This window comes from Truncatella angustata, assembly GCF_020726525.1.
Source record: "Truncatella angustata strain MPI-SDFR-AT-0073 chromosome Unknown BKA67scaffold_11, whole genome shotgun sequence".
NCBI classification, from domain to species: Eukaryota; Fungi; Ascomycota; class Sordariomycetes; order Amphisphaeriales; family Sporocadaceae; genus Truncatella; species Truncatella angustata.
This window is the reverse complement of record NW_025763391.1, coordinates 1,005,837-1,020,146: the sequence shown is the minus strand read 5'-3', so window position 1 is coordinate 1,020,146 and position 14,310 is coordinate 1,005,837. Positions and strand designations below refer to the sequence as shown.

The 14,310-nt window shown below is 48.4% G+C and overlaps 5 protein-coding genes across 5 annotated transcripts; 2 read left to right on the top strand and 3 right to left on the bottom strand.

Annotated features, from left to right (window-relative positions):
- Positions 1-2,895: 2,895 nt before the first annotated feature.
- Positions 2,896-3,878, top strand: BKA67DRAFT_585436 (uncharacterized protein; the record flags this gene model as incomplete). The annotated part of the gene is made up of 4 exons (XM_046104201.1): positions 2,896-3,096; positions 3,223-3,250; positions 3,409-3,481; positions 3,772-3,878. The coding sequence occupies exons 1-4, from the start codon at positions 3,023-3,025 to the stop codon at positions 3,876-3,878; spliced, it is 282 nt and encodes a 93-aa protein (XP_045952067.1). The 5' UTR covers positions 2,896-3,022.
- Positions 3,821-4,241, bottom strand: BKA67DRAFT_585434 (uncharacterized protein). The gene is made up of 2 exons (XM_046104200.1): positions 3,920-4,241; positions 3,821-3,888 (listed from the first exon to the last, which is right to left on the bottom strand). The coding sequence occupies exon 1, from the start codon at positions 4,179-4,181 to the stop codon at positions 3,999-4,001; it is 183 nt and encodes a 60-aa protein (XP_045952066.1). The 5' UTR covers positions 4,182-4,241; the 3' UTR covers positions 3,821-3,888; positions 3,920-3,998.
- Positions 4,242-6,401: 2,160 nt separating this feature from the next.
- Positions 6,402-8,049, bottom strand: BKA67DRAFT_115813 (uncharacterized protein). The gene is made up of 4 exons (XM_046094922.1): positions 7,741-8,049; positions 7,552-7,676; positions 7,271-7,502; positions 6,402-7,225 (listed from the first exon to the last, which is right to left on the bottom strand). The coding sequence occupies exons 1-4, from the start codon at positions 7,827-7,829 to the stop codon at positions 6,571-6,573; spliced, it is 1,101 nt and encodes a 366-aa protein (XP_045952065.1). The 5' UTR covers positions 7,830-8,049; the 3' UTR covers positions 6,402-6,570.
- On the bottom strand, positions 7,578-8,758 carry BKA67DRAFT_115784 (uncharacterized protein). Its single transcript, XM_046094921.1, has one exon. It carries the CDS (start codon positions 8,628-8,630, stop codon positions 7,932-7,934), a length of 699 nt encoding a protein of 232 aa, XP_045952064.1. The 5' UTR covers positions 8,631-8,758; the 3' UTR covers positions 7,578-7,931.
- A 1,950-nt stretch (positions 8,759-10,708) lies between these two features.
- Positions 10,709-11,866, top strand: BKA67DRAFT_664614 (uncharacterized protein; the record flags this gene model as incomplete). Its single annotated transcript, XM_046108409.1, has 3 exons — positions 10,709-10,925; positions 11,018-11,355; positions 11,396-11,866. 3 exons carry the CDS (start codon positions 10,709-10,711, stop codon positions 11,864-11,866), a joined length of 1,026 nt encoding a protein of 341 aa, XP_045952063.1.
- Between the last annotated feature and the right edge of the window lie 2,444 nt (positions 11,867-14,310).

The window sequence follows — 14,310 nt, the reverse complement described above, 5'->3', positions numbered from 1 at the left end:
TGGCAACTGCTTTCACAGAAGTAGTCAGCTCGTTGGCGCCCTCCGCCAGATTCAGCGCGATCTCGACCCTCAAGCGACAGTCAAGGAATGGATCCAAAATAATGCAACGCGGTGGCAAAGCGACGAGGCCATGGCGGCGCGCGCCTTGGAGCTGAAGCAGGTAATCAACCGGCTGCATCAGAGTTTAACAGACCACTGGGAAGGTGCTGGGTCGAAGCAGGGTGATAAGCCACCAATCCTTGAATTTAGATTGGGTCCCCAGGACTGGCGAGTGGTTGAAGCAATTCAGAAAATCCTCCAGCCATTCAAAGTCGCTTCGAAAAAGCTTCAGGGCAACGGACCTGCTGGTGCGCTTGATCAGTATTTTCCACAGATGGAATACTTGCTTCTTCACCTGGAGGACTGCGCTGCTGGCAATTGCTATTCTGAGAGGATTGATCCTGAAAACCCTGCTGGAGATCCCATCCCAGAGAACGTAAAGCTATTCGCGAATCTGAGTAACCAGCAACGCCGCTTCTTAAAGGCTTACATCAAGGTAGGCCTTTGGAAACTACAACATTACTATGACAAGCTTGTCAACTTGGCCTATGCTGCCGCCGTAGTCTTCAACCCCAATATGAAGATGGCTGGGTTGCAAGGTATTTTTGATGCTGAGCCTCAGCGGCAACAGCAATCTTGGCGAGACCACTACCTTGGCCAGTTGAGGACGAGATGGACTGAGAACTATAAGACTCGGTAAGCTGCGGTGGTGACCAATCTTCGTTCCAGCTAATCCTCTCCCAGACCGTCGTCTAGCTCCGACGCACCAACCCCTGCCAACCAACAGCCAGTACTCACAATGCTTCGACGCCGGAAGCGATTTTACCAAGCCGACGCCGCCAGCGAGGTCCCTGATTCACAAGGAACACAAGACACGCAGCAAACGGCTAAAAGGAGGAAAGGTAAAAAGGCAACGCCAATCAGACGTGAAGATACACCAGACGACGAGCTTGAACAATACCTGGCAGCGCCTATCAACGACCTATCGGCCTACTTCGACGACCCAGTGGGCTGGTGGCGTGACGTTGGCGCCAGGCGTTTCCCGACCTTATCTTATATGGCGGTGGACTACCTTTCCATCCCTTCAGCCCAAGCAGAAACTGAGCGCCAATTCAACAGCGTGGGTGAGATGGTATCGGCCAAAAGAACTCACCTTGCTCGTCACGTTATTGGCGCAAGCCAATCTATCAGGTCTTGGAGCAAAGTGGGCGTGTATAAGCCCGAATTACCGCTTGATCTGCTAGATAAGCTACCAAATACGGCGTTGGATTACGATACTACGCGTGAGCTGGTTGGCTGGGCGCGACGGCGCTAATACGGGTGTGAGTCGGTTTGCTGGCTATATATAGACACAACAGATCTGTGGCAGATCTGCTGGCAGATCTGCCATCTGCCAAGTATCTGATCTGCCAGATCACCACCCAGCAGATATCTGCATCTGTTGCCAAGGGACTCAGCAGACAGATGGGCCATCTGCTTCTGCTTCTGCTGAAAAATCCTAGCAGATCAGACAGATGGCTCACTCTGCAACAATGGTGCTGCTCTGAGTATGAAACAGCCACGGCATCAGTCGGGCCAGAAGGAGATCACCGACTTTTACGCGTCCGTGGCTCAACTTGGAAAGAAGAGAAACAAGATCATCATTGTTCAGAGGGCACAGGAACATGCAGAGAATCAAGATGATGACGAAGTTGTTGATGATGATACCCGCCGTCATGCAGATGATGGTATTTTCGCCTTAGTGCGGCTGGCCAAAGAAGCTGCGCGAAAAGCGACTCTTCCAGGCGGTCCGCCTCGCGCAGCGCCATTTCGGGCCAAATCGACCACACTAAACAACGCCAGAAAGACACTCAACAGACCAGAAGCATTGCCAGACAACATTGGAGCGTTCTCGAAACGGATCGACACAGCACTACCAGGAAGACATACCCGGCTATTATATGACGCGTTGTCATGGAAGGAGGCTAGCGTTCTGGTCCAACTACGGACAGGAATGGCGAGGCTCAACTATTACCTAGCACAGATTGGCGCGGTCGCTTCACCACAGTGTGATTGTGGACATGCGAAAGAGACGGTAGAGCATTTCGTCCTGCATTGCAGAAAATGGACAAGCCATCGCAAAGACCTACTCAAATACACACAAAACAGAAGTGGGAGCATTTCGTTCCTTGTAGGCGGAAAGACGAACAGCGACGACAAGGACTGGACACCAGACATGGAAGCGGTTCAGGCTACGATCAAATTCGCCATGGCGACGGGTCGTCTACAGTTCACAGTGAAGGGAATGGACAGTTCAGAACAATAGGATAAAAGCGGGCACAATAGTGGAGGTATCTGTAATGTATACTAACCCAGTCAGCAGGTCGCGCTTCAGTCGCCGAGGATAGGACTCTGAACACTTGGAGAAGTCAACTTCAAGCAGATCTGCTATGCACTAACAACTAACAGTATCATACAGGGATGCCATGGAAGAGAAATGGACTGAGACGAAAATCAATTAGTCTGTGATTATGGGCTCAAGTCGGAGCTAGGACGGAAACTTCAGAAGCGATTTTGTACTATAACGTTAGTTGCCCTCTAGGGGAATAACCCGGGCGTAATAAATGTGTGTGTGTGTGTGTGCATTTGTAACGTACACACGGCCCCCAAACAGCTTTATTAGCAATAAATATGCGTTCCATCGACTGCGGATGAACGACGGCATCTGGGACCTGAAATGGCGTCCCACACTCATGTGGGGGATCTACCCTTTCGGTGATGAGTAAATCGAGCCTATGGACTACTGCCCTGGTCGAACATTTGGAGGCGGGAACCAAACGAATAGCCTTGTCTAAACAAGAGTCCTCATTCGATCCACACTATCAAGGAACAAGACTGGCCCAAACGCGACAAACACAAGTACTACGGTCATTGTTGATCCGTTCGCAACGAGTTGTGCACCTCGATAGTCAATTGTCCAGATAGCGTTACGTTACAGTACAGGATGACGTGTGTGTGTCAGCACACTTCAATGAGGCTGCTGTTTCTAGTTGTTGGGGCCAATAGCCACTTTGGGTTGTGCACTGAAATCGGCCTTCAAAGCAAATGCTAGAGTGGGACGTGAAAGAGCCACTGTTGGTCGACAATTGGAAGCGGGAACTAAACCGAACCCTTGTCCGAACAAGAGCCCTAAATTGATCCTAGGACATCCACGCCATCAGAAATAACTACGGTCAGTATTCATCCATTCGCAACCATTTGTGTGTACTCGATTGTCCAGATTACGCTACGTTACAGGATGACGTATGGGTGTCCGTTTATGTCACTAAGACTAAGGCCACTTCTGAAAGTTGGCGCCTTTCATTGGTTGACAACATGCGTTCACGACAGAAAGCGAGAAAGAAACAAGACAGGAAATGGCCTCATGCACGAAGTCTGCCGATGAGGGTTGAGAAATGGATGGGTCCTTTTTCAGCCATTGGACCTCATCGCGGCGGCTTCTTCGCTCAGGACCTGCCAGCTGGAGACTGGTGGCTGGTGTCCAGTCCGGTCCATGATCAAGCTCTGGGGTCCACTTTTGTTCTCGATCGCGAACGTGCTGTTTCTGCACCCTCTGGCCAGAAGCTGGATTGATCGCCTCACTTAAAGTAGCCCGGCATGGCATGAGCCCTGCTTCTGAGCGTACTTTTCTCGTGCTGTACTCATGAGACCACTGTTCGTCATTGAGACGCGTAGACATGAGATTTGCGCAAGTCCGGGTTCCCTTTCCCACTCTTGATCTTTCTTGGCTGACTCTAAGCAGCAAGCTCGTTTTCTTAGCGCGAACGCAAGCGTGTCAACGACAACTCAGCCTAACTTGAGCAGCCAAAATGCTATATTCCTAGCAGGTCATTCACGCAAGAGAACTATCGTTTATCATTTATCACTGTATATTTGGTTCATTTGCAGTTTACGTGACGGTATGGATCTATTCATGTAATTTATGTCAAGTGATAAATTTGCAGAACATGGAAGCGCCATAGTTCCTGCAGTTTCCCTTCGGTGATATGCCTGCTTATCGTCACAGTCAAGAAGCCCTGTGTGCTCCGAATGGGGAACTCGAATTGGTCTGTTGTGAGCGCGTCGTATTCATCTTCGCAGTGCTTTTGGTTGTGTATATCCATCGAACGAAGTCCTACGCGAAGATGCTGTGGAGTGACCTTATGTGGTGCTTTGTACTTGGGGAATCTATCTACCAAAATAGATGAAATATAGAAATAGATAGATGTAGTCTACATCTATCTATCTACCACGCCACCATGTGGGTCATCTGTCTATCTACTAAACCTCATCCATGTAGATGAAATGTAGATAGACGCTTTTTTTTTGGTGTCTAAGTACAGGTACTCCGACATCCTAGTATATGAAATTTTCTTTTCGAGCGACTAATTGCTTTTTTTCGACCACAGAATTTTCCCTTGGGTGTTTTCAGTGCACTCTGTCCCGCATGGTGTCTTCCACGTGCTCTCGAGACTTCACCACCCTTGACTGATTCTTCAAGTTCAGCAAACGATCATACCCAATTGTCTGGAAAACCCAGCTATGCAGCCCCACCAATGTCAAACTCGTCTCCAGCCTCACAGGTTCAGTAAGTTAATAATACTAGAAGATTGGGATACTGCATCACCATCTGTCCGCGCGTGTCGGACTCTTTGGACCAGAAAAGATGTTATCTTAGAAACGAACGCGCCTTGACGCGAGTACAATTTCTGTTGCCCAAATAGTCAACTCATGGCTTAAAGCAGTGTTTCTGGACGACTACGCCAGATGACTACAGCAGGTTGAAAATGGAGCTGGAATTGTGGACTAGAGATCATGCCAAGCCTTGGCAAGTAGATGACAATCTACCTGATCTATCTATATCTACATGTAGACTACATCTATCTATCTACCTGCCCATTCATGACTAAGCATCTATATCTATCTATTGAAGGTGTTGGTAGATAGATATAGATAGATTCCCCACCCTGTAAATTTGTTCATGCAACTAGATAATGGTCTTTACGACAGATAAACTATGTACAGTTGCGGCTCTGCATTGGCTCTGCTCAATCTCGACCGAGGATCTCAGTCAAGACGAACAAGTTCGTAGCCAGCACTACCTACAGGTTGCACAGGCCGCCTTCGCTGGCCGGTACACAGGGTTGGACATCTGCGACCACCGCAGGAACGTGAGGAGATAGGACGTCTGCGAGAAAGGAGTAATCCATCCCCGGTAAATGGATGTTCGAAGTAAGCGTCGGAAGAGCAAGTGAATTTTACTCGCTTCCTGGGCCACTGGGGCTCGGGTGTAATCTGCAGTCTTCAATCTGTTGCTCCTCGAGTTGGTGCTCAGTGGGCTGGTTAATTACTGTTGTGGACGACAGTTCTTGAAAGGGTCGTATCCGATCGTTGATGCGCAGATCTTAGTCGTTTTGCTGCTGTTGCTGCTGTTGCTGCTGTTGCTGCTGTTGCTGCTGTTGCTGCTGTTGCTGCTGTTGCTGCTCACGCTGCCGCTTGGCACTGGGACCGAATTTCCTATCGGAGCAGGATGATATGAGGAACGTGTGTAAGGTTGCTGCGGGACTGGGCCTGGAAGCAGAACGGAGGTTGATAAGAGAGGTTGTTGGTATTCTCAGGATTGCTCGATCAACCGCTTAAATCGACATAAGCATGGGCCCTTTGGTGCACCATGGCAACAACGATTGGCCATTTGCTTGCAGCGCATGCAGTTTTGTAAATCGATCGATCAATGAATCAAAATGCCTAACAAATCTTCACGCATATAGAGATAGCGTTGTGCATCTTCTCAATTACGTGTCTTATCTATATTAATGTCAGAGTCAAGTCAGAGTCAGCTCGTCGCACGACAGCTTTGGCCGCCGCTTCAGGAATGAAGTTGCAACTGCGCCTAATGCCTCTGGTTGAGGAGGACTAAATCAATCTACTAGAGCAGAAAAATCACATGGCACTGGTCATCCTTGCCCATTGTGCTATCGTACTACAAGCGGTGCGAATTGCGACGGTGGTGTGTGAACTGGATCGTACCGATTCGTATCAGCGATTGCGACCATACTTCCTGGTGATCTCGTCCAAGCCATTGCTTTTTCCGTCCATACAAATATTGAGGACCGGGAAACTCAAAGAGGCGCTACTACAGACATTGCAGTTGTCAAGCAACGTGCCTGTCAAGTGACAATTGAGCTACTATTTAGGACTAGTGTACCCATCAACCTCCCCCATTAATTTGCGATTCTTGAGGGCTGTTCGGCTGACTCTCCCCTCAAAAGATTTCGTTTCCTAGTCTATCAGCCGTGAGGTTATACCCAAACACTGCTACATCATCAACCCTGTACCGAACAGATCATGTCAAGTTCAGAATGGCCTTCGTCCTACTGGCTCCACCGGCGCTCCGCATCAGGTGCCGAGGTGCACCGGCCGCAGGTGGAGCCTGACAGATTCAACTTTTTGTCCTTCCTCGCCACGGCTCAGACCCTGGGTATTTTAACAAAAATACACTCGTAGCAGCCTTGCTTAAATAGAGGCAAACCCAGCTGCTTTTATAAGCGCTTGACTGGGAAAGCATGTCTGGTCGTGCATCTTAATCAGCCAGAAGGGCGGGTTTTGAAGCTCCTGCACCCCAGCTGCAAGCCACTGAGAACTACAAATAAATCTGCCTAGATTTCTGTCCCAAGTACTTAGAGTATCCTCCCCAAGGCCATTAGAAGTGTGGCCAAAAGTACTCCCGGCAAATAGATAATCCGATAATTGCTGACCCAGGAGCCGCTGGGTATCAATCAAGAGGTTCTCCTTCTTTGCAACGGCTTCTAGAATATAGAGTGCCCGCTGGTCGGAGGCGTGGCACGCAGCTATTTTACCCAGGTCGGCCATAGCCCGTTCAACGGCGCTTGCAACTTGGAAGGAAAGCAATAAGTGACCCTGATTCGTCTTATCGTGCGGGCTTAGATTAGGGTTGACTGAAAGATGCATGATTGATGTTGCGAAAAGGAGGGTCGGCACAAAGCTAGGTATGCGTTGTAGCGTATGGAGTGCCGAGTAGGAGTGCAACAAGGCTGATATGTTGTTTGCAGCTTCGAAACAAACATCCCGCGGGAGAATATTCGAGCCAGGGATTGAAAGCGTTACAAAGGGCCGGAAAAGTAATAGGACGGCGAAATAATAGTACATGCTATTGAGTTTAGAAAGAAATCTGTCCTAAGAGCTTATATCATACTGCGTAAATAATACTGCCGGAGTAGAGGTATGCCCAAGCCGCAAGACATCGGGTAATAAGTCATACCAGCTCAAATATTTCGTATAAACAATCAGAATTTCTCTACTTGTAGGTGGATGATCTGGACGAAGGAGGGTGTAAAGCGTTTCGTGGATCAGCTTGCTAAGGTCGCAAATGCCCGAGAAGACAGAGCCAGTATGCGATACCTGTTTAAGTGACTGGAGGTTGCCGACTGTGAAGATTAAGCATATATAGGTAATTCTTTACTTCGAAGAACATACTCTCATCCGTATAAGGGACCCATAAGGCATCCTCGGCGTCAAGAAAAGTCGCCGGCTTCGGTGGCAAACGAGCTGTAAACGTTGACGAGCAACAGGGCAGAGAGTGCGATGTAAGAGCCCATGCACTAGAGGCATTAGCTGGTGACAAGCACGATAATGCTGTATATATATTATATATACATAGCTCACTGATGTAATGCGAAAGCACCCCAAAACGTAGCGTTTTTGACACTGAACTCGTCGTTGTCTGCCGTTCTGTCAGGACGCTGCAGGCCCATTTCGATAGCTAATCTTATGCTCTGTGCGGAATAATGTGACTTTCAGAGTCCTTCCGCAGCTCAACTGGCGAAGCGACATTATACTTAGAGCTTGGATGGTAGTTAAAGTGTGGTGATTTTCTTCGGCATCAAGTAGCCTCTGCGACTCTGCGAAGAACTCATCCCCCGATGGGTAAGTGCCTTGAGTGTCCTTTGTGCCGATGTGCTGGCTAGAATAGGAGTAGCCCAATGCGAGCAGAGCATTAACCAAAATCGAAGAGCAGTAGCGAGCTTGGCCTTTACAGAAGTCTTTGATGAATGCTCTCTGCTAAGGCTCGCAAATATGGGATATTCCCAACAGAAGTACAAAGCGAGAAGATTTTGGATGACACTGGTGTCGGACGTGATATTTGTCCATGTCGATGCGGCTGTCAGCATTTCCGTGCCAAGTGGCATGAAGACTAGCTGGGAAGGGAGAACCGCCTCGGACTCGCCAGCAATATGTCGTGATGTTGTTGTTTCTGAGTCTGAATCAACCACAGTGGCGTCAACGTTGCTCGGTAAGGGCAATGTGCCGGCCTGCCCGCAATCAATGGTCGGGTATACCACTGACCCCGCAGTTATGGCTATTTTGGAACGTACTTGTGTGAATAGCGCATCTAAGAACGTCCGATGGTAGGATGTGAGACCAATCTCAACCATGTCGTCCTCGGTCATATCGCACAAAGTGGTTACGTCATCAAACCCATTCTCGCGCAATCGGGCTGTGTATGGGGAGAGACCAGCGGATTGCACAAGTTCGGCGAACGAAGGAGTCCCCATTTGGACTGAGGAAGAAGTGCAATATAAAATGGCAGAAGAAAATAAGTAAACAAAAATACACGATATGACACGTGCTTGCTGATTCAAGTTTGCTTCTCGTCGGACGCGCAGAAAGAGTGAACTTTCTTCGGACGCAGTGCGGGGTAATCCTGTGATCCACCGAAGGTTATACACACACATGTTTATTACGCCCGGATTATTCCCCTAGAGGGCAACTAACGCTATGACACAACGCTTCTCATGTTTCTGTCTTGTCTCATACAGTAATTGTGGCAAGACAAAAAAAAAGCTTGCGAAAGCCAGCTTATGGAGCTCCTGCTAAGAAGTCAGCTGAAGCTAAACGACAAAATATTTTTCTTACACTTTCTGTTAAGCATCTTTATAAAGCCCTCTATATAACCACCTATTAATATAGTGACCATATTGCTGCACACGATGGGGGTTTGTATATACCGCTGCCGTTTTCATTTTACAACTCATACACACGACGACGGTCATGAACTGGATCTGGCGTTCTCTGATGTGGCATTGGCAGAGGCGGCGGTCAGCGAGGCACTGCATTCAACGTCGGATCATGATACACTCCGCGTGGTATCAATTGCCAGGGATCTGGAACGAGTGACAAGGCCGTGTAGATGGACCGTACCAGATGACATCATACCTGAGCTGGTAGAAATGGTCCAGTGCAGACTGCATGAGCTCCCTTCACTAGGATACAATGATGAGGAGCTAGATAGGTATGCCCAGACCCTGAGTCACATCATCTCCAGCTGCATAAAAATAGCCGGCCGGAGGACTTCACGATTCAGATCTACGGTCTGGTGGAATGATGAATGCAGAAAAGCGGTGGAAGAATATAGGAGCGCAGCAAAACATGCTACGAGCCAAGAGGACAAGAGCATAGCAAGGAAAGTTTTCCGCCAAGTTGTGAGGAAGGCTAAGAGGGAGTACTGGCGGGTGTAATTGACGGAGCCAAAAGCCCGAACGATCTGTTCAAGATCATATCCTGGCACAAGGTGACGGCGGGGCTGAACTCGCCCCCAATCATAGCCGGTAACTGAATCTTCGAGACACAGCTAGACAAGGCGAACGCACTGCGAAGGGCCACGCTGGAGCGATACAACGGTGAAAACGACATTCCCAATCCTTGGTCCGTTCCAGTGCGACAACGGACACCTATCCCCTTCGAAAACCACGTATCGCTAGAGGAGGCAGAGGCATGCACGGTCGGGGTTAGCAGTACCTCGCCTGGGGTAGATGGTCTTACCGTGAAGATACTCAAGGCATGCTGGCCTATCATTGGGAAGCATGTAACAGACCTCTTTCAAAGGTGCTTGATGGTCGGGTACCACCCGAAGCCATTCAAGGTAGCCGAGGCGGTCATGATCCCCAAGCCAGGGAAAAAGGACTACTCTGACCCCAGGACATATCGGCCAATCTCGCTCCTATCATGTCTTGGGAAAGGGCTTGAAAGACTAGTTGGCAAAAGGCTAGCATGGACAGTGATTGAACGCGGCATCTTGGCACCACAACACTTCGGGGCCTTGCCGAAGCGTGCAGCGACCGATCTGGTAGCAGCACTTGTCCATGACATTGAGCAAGCTCTTGACCAAGGCCTAAAAACAGAGGCACAAGATTTATCGACAGTACATCCGACAGAAGATGTGCTGGATGAGCTACGCAGCTTAGGAGAACGTTTTAACGCTGCTGTGCATCAGTAACAGCGGCTTGTTGAAGCAAAATATATGGCATGGGCCAAGACGGTACATTTGTCGGTAAATTACTGTCCCTATGACCATCACTCTAACAAAGAATAAGAACGAGAAAGTCGTGTGTACTCGTATCAACGCTTGCGATCGTGAGGCAAATATGGAACATGCTTTCCAGAACCTCTAAGACACTATTCCTTGAGATAGAGGGCATCTAGCAATATATAATGCTATAGACTGGCCTGTACAGTTCTCTTGTTTCTGAGATCTTCTCACCTTCCATATCTCTCGTATCACTGTGGTGCCGAATCAGTACACTTTGCCGCAATTCTTCGTCCAATTATACAAAAATGCAATCAACCCTCAACCATGCCTACCACAATAAAAGAAGTCCACGATCGGCTCTCGAGAATCGACCATGTCGTTGTGTGCATCGATCCTGTTGATCTCGACAACATCTGGCTCTGTCTTTGGGCTCTGGTCCGTGTTCCAAGCGCCCAGATCCATATTGTCCTATCGCCACGCGTGCTCGACCTGCGAGTGCCAAACTTTGGTGACCTTTTTGGACAGCTCATCAAAACGTTGGGTACGCACTATATACTCGACATTCTTGAGGACGGTGCAAAGGAATTTTATGGGCAACTGAGTAGTGAAGGTCTTGAAGCTTATTTCCTCGAGACTCAACATTTCAAAATGACCCTCACACCAGAGAGCACATCCCTCTATACATGGCACTATTCGCTCTTCGCTTTCTGGCTAAGATTCTGTCTAAAAATCATGACAAAGAGCGCATCGTCTTCTACTGGGACTGGCGCTCCATGGATACTATTGTGCCCTGCATTCATCATCCGACACATGTCTTGGATATGCTCTATGCTTGTAACAAAGAAGAGTGTCAGCAGGCACTCGGAGCCATGCAGCTTCGCGGTCCAGAGCGCAAAACGAAGTTGGTAGCCGTCATGGAGAAGTCTGCCCGCCGGTTGGCCAAGGAGCTTGGGTACCAGACGCCAGCCGACGTCCTTCACCCTTTGGACGAGCTGATCAGCCTCTTTAAAGGTCCAGCGGTGGCCGCTCCAGGCTCTCATCTTGGGTGGAGGCCCTTTCACAGAAATGCCGCGCCTGCTGGCAGAAACGGCACTCGTGCCTATAGCTATTGTGGCTATGGCCCGCACCTGGTTTGCTAATGTCAATATATTTCCAAACAACTACAACGACATGATGGATCTGGATGCTTCGATAAACACTGAACTCATCAAAGAAAGAGCTATTCCCACGTGGATTTTTCCAACAGAATGCGCGAAGGCCAAGTTGAAGGATGGCAAGGTTGTTCGTCCTTGCGCCCTAGACTTTTCTGACGATGATACTATCCGCATTTTTAGGGCCGCTGGAGACATGGAATCATACGACCAAGCTGTGTTTCTCAGCAAAGAGATCAAAACCCTCGCCAAGGTGCACATGTTCGATGTGCTGACGGTTGTTCCGGATGAGAGACTCGTGCAGAATTTTGGACATTGCAAGACGCGATGATTGGCGTTTGGGGTCTTTGTGATAGTTGGCCCGTAATAAAGACTTTATAACTCCAGAGCTCTAGTGAGGTACAGCTAGGATAGTATATCCGATATAAATATGGGCGTTGTTTGCTATCGCAAGCAAGCTATCGTAGTAGCTTCTAGAAACTGCGGCCAATGGTAGCCATAATGCACCAAATCATCTAATTTACCACACTTCTTGTCATGGGGTATGTAAACTTTTACTTTGTTCCCCAATTGAACCATCCACGGGAAACCCATCTCCACGTGGCCGCACCCAAACGGAGACCCAGGGTAGGCGTACCAATACATAGCTCCCAAGGCCTTCCAGAGTCCAAAGCGCACCAGTCTCGCTAGACCACCGCCGGCTTCGAGTTTTCTAGTGAAAGTGTTTAGAGATGGAGAAAGAGACGAGGAAATGACACAAGACATGAGACACGGTGATCGTGAGCCCATACATCATTGGCGAAATGGTCAAGCCGAAACCAGCGTATATTCAATTATCTATGTACGTGTATGCTATAATTGGTACTGAAAATCCACAAATTCTACAAGATGCGTCTCTGCATTGGCTCTATAACGGCCTGGTCTGTACTCATGATCGTATGTAAGCTCTCAGCTATTGCAGAGAGCTGCTCTTTGATTAGAATGACGAGGCTTTGCTGAAGAGCCCGCGTGCTAAGGACTCGCAGGACAGATGCCTATGGTGGGGAGAACAAGATTAGATATGGTCGCTGCGAAAAGTTTCAATAACTCGGTACGTTGAGATTGCACAAGACATCGAGGGCAGGATGGTTGGGCGCTGTGATGTTACGTGAAAAATGATGCTGAGAAAGTGTTTCTCCATGGTGGATCAAATGGAAGCCAGTAACGTTGTCCTGTGTTCGCAAAAATGCTGAACTGGATCAGAAGTTGGGTAGGCATGCCTTTAGGCAGGAATCGGGGTTCTTTCCTCATTATAATGACATCAAATTCGCCAGTGGGTTAATGCAAGTGGGAGAGAAGTCTCGCTGCCCTTGTGCTGCCTTGTGACGCGCGACTAGATAGGTATATTGCTCACGCCGTACAGTAGGGGACAATAAGTTTAAGATGTACTTCAGCGATACGCTACCCTGTTTCCACCAAATTTAAGGCTGTAATCCTAGCACAAAGTCGCGTTCTTCAGAGCCTACATGCAGGACATTAGTGTAGTGAATGATCTAGCGGTAACTATGCTGGCTCTTACTTAGCGCCAAAAAGTAGATTCAAACTTGTGACCACCTATCGTAAATTGGGTACATACCTGTGTTTGTGCTTCGTAAAATTGTTGGCTATTTACACTACACGACCAACCCCGGTCCAGAGTTAAAACGAAAATCCCACTAAGCCTCTGGGACTCGTCAACGGACGACCAGAACGTGTACGTTTCAATTGACTATCCTATTGACGAGCATCTAAAGCTTGAAAAAGAATAGAAACACATTTTTTCATCCATATGATGGGACAATTTGTAGTTGCAGATTCGCCACCTCATCAGTCCGTCGAAACCTTATTGGTTGGGGAAAGTGCACGCCGCCAGCCGTGCCTATAAGCTAGTCGGGTTGAGCTTCATGGTCGCGCTCATGGTTGAAGGCTTTGGCTGACAACTGATACACGGTCCATAGCCCGTAACATATAGTATAAATGAGAACCAATAGACAGACTAAAATATCGAGCAACGAGAACTCGACCGTGGCTCCAAGTATCACACGGCTACCTAGCTACCATCAACTTCATCTTGACCTTACCGATTCTCAATCCCACCAATTCTCATATACTCATGGTGCCTATGTCTGTTCATCATTTGGCGATTCAATGGGAGCGGGTGCCACGACATGCCTCGGGCACTAGTCCTACAGGGCGCGCTAATCTGAAATCTGCAGATAATGGCAATGATCTCTCATTGGGATTGGAAGAGCGACACTATGTTCTATAGAGGTTATGGCCTTTTTGCTGAGTGTACAATGGCTCGAGACGATGGGATATTCGCCCCAACCGTTGCATGAGCTATCACGGATGACCATATGTCTCAACTGCAATGGTATGCGTAGTTGCTTTGGCTTTGCCGCTTAGAAGTATCTTAGGGACACACAATAGCGAAGAACATAGTCGCTTTTATGCAAGGGCTAGCACATGGATAAGACACTTTCGAATACCATTAGGCAGACCTTCAAAGAGCAATGCATGTGATTACGCCACTGGGACACGCCTGTAGTAAAGCTAGGAGAAACTCTTGGCAATCCCCCCCCCCAAATGCGTTAGCCGCCAATGATTTAGAGTGTGGCCATAAAAGTCGGCCGTTCCATCGGAAATTCGGTGCCTACAATTATGAAGTAGTTGCGCGAGCGGTTTTTGTTAATGCTTTACATAGTGAAATGCAGAGGGATCATCTTTCTGGTCGGAACCATGTAATCAAGGTTTCAT

Bases quoted from the DNA above. Each gene is read 5' to 3' on its own strand.
- BKA67DRAFT_115813 (XM_046094922.1), bottom strand. From the start codon at position 7,829: ATGGGCCTGCAGCGTCCTGACAGAACGGCAGACAACGACGAGTTCAGT. The intron at 7,503-7,551 runs GTATGTTCTTCG...TAATCTTCACAG, and splicing joins GGTCCCTTATACGGATGAGA to TCGGCAACCTCCAGTCACTT. The intron at 7,226-7,270 runs GTATGATATAAG...TAAACTCAATAG, and splicing joins CCGGCAGTATTATTTACGCA to CATGTACTATTATTTCGCCG.
- BKA67DRAFT_585434 (XM_046104200.1), bottom strand. From the start codon at position 4,181: ATGGATATACACAACCAAAAGCACTGCGAAGATGAATACGACGCGCTC.
- BKA67DRAFT_115784 (XM_046094921.1), bottom strand. From the start codon at position 8,630: ATGGGGACTCCTTCGTTCGCCGAACTTGTGCAATCCGCTGGTCTCTCC.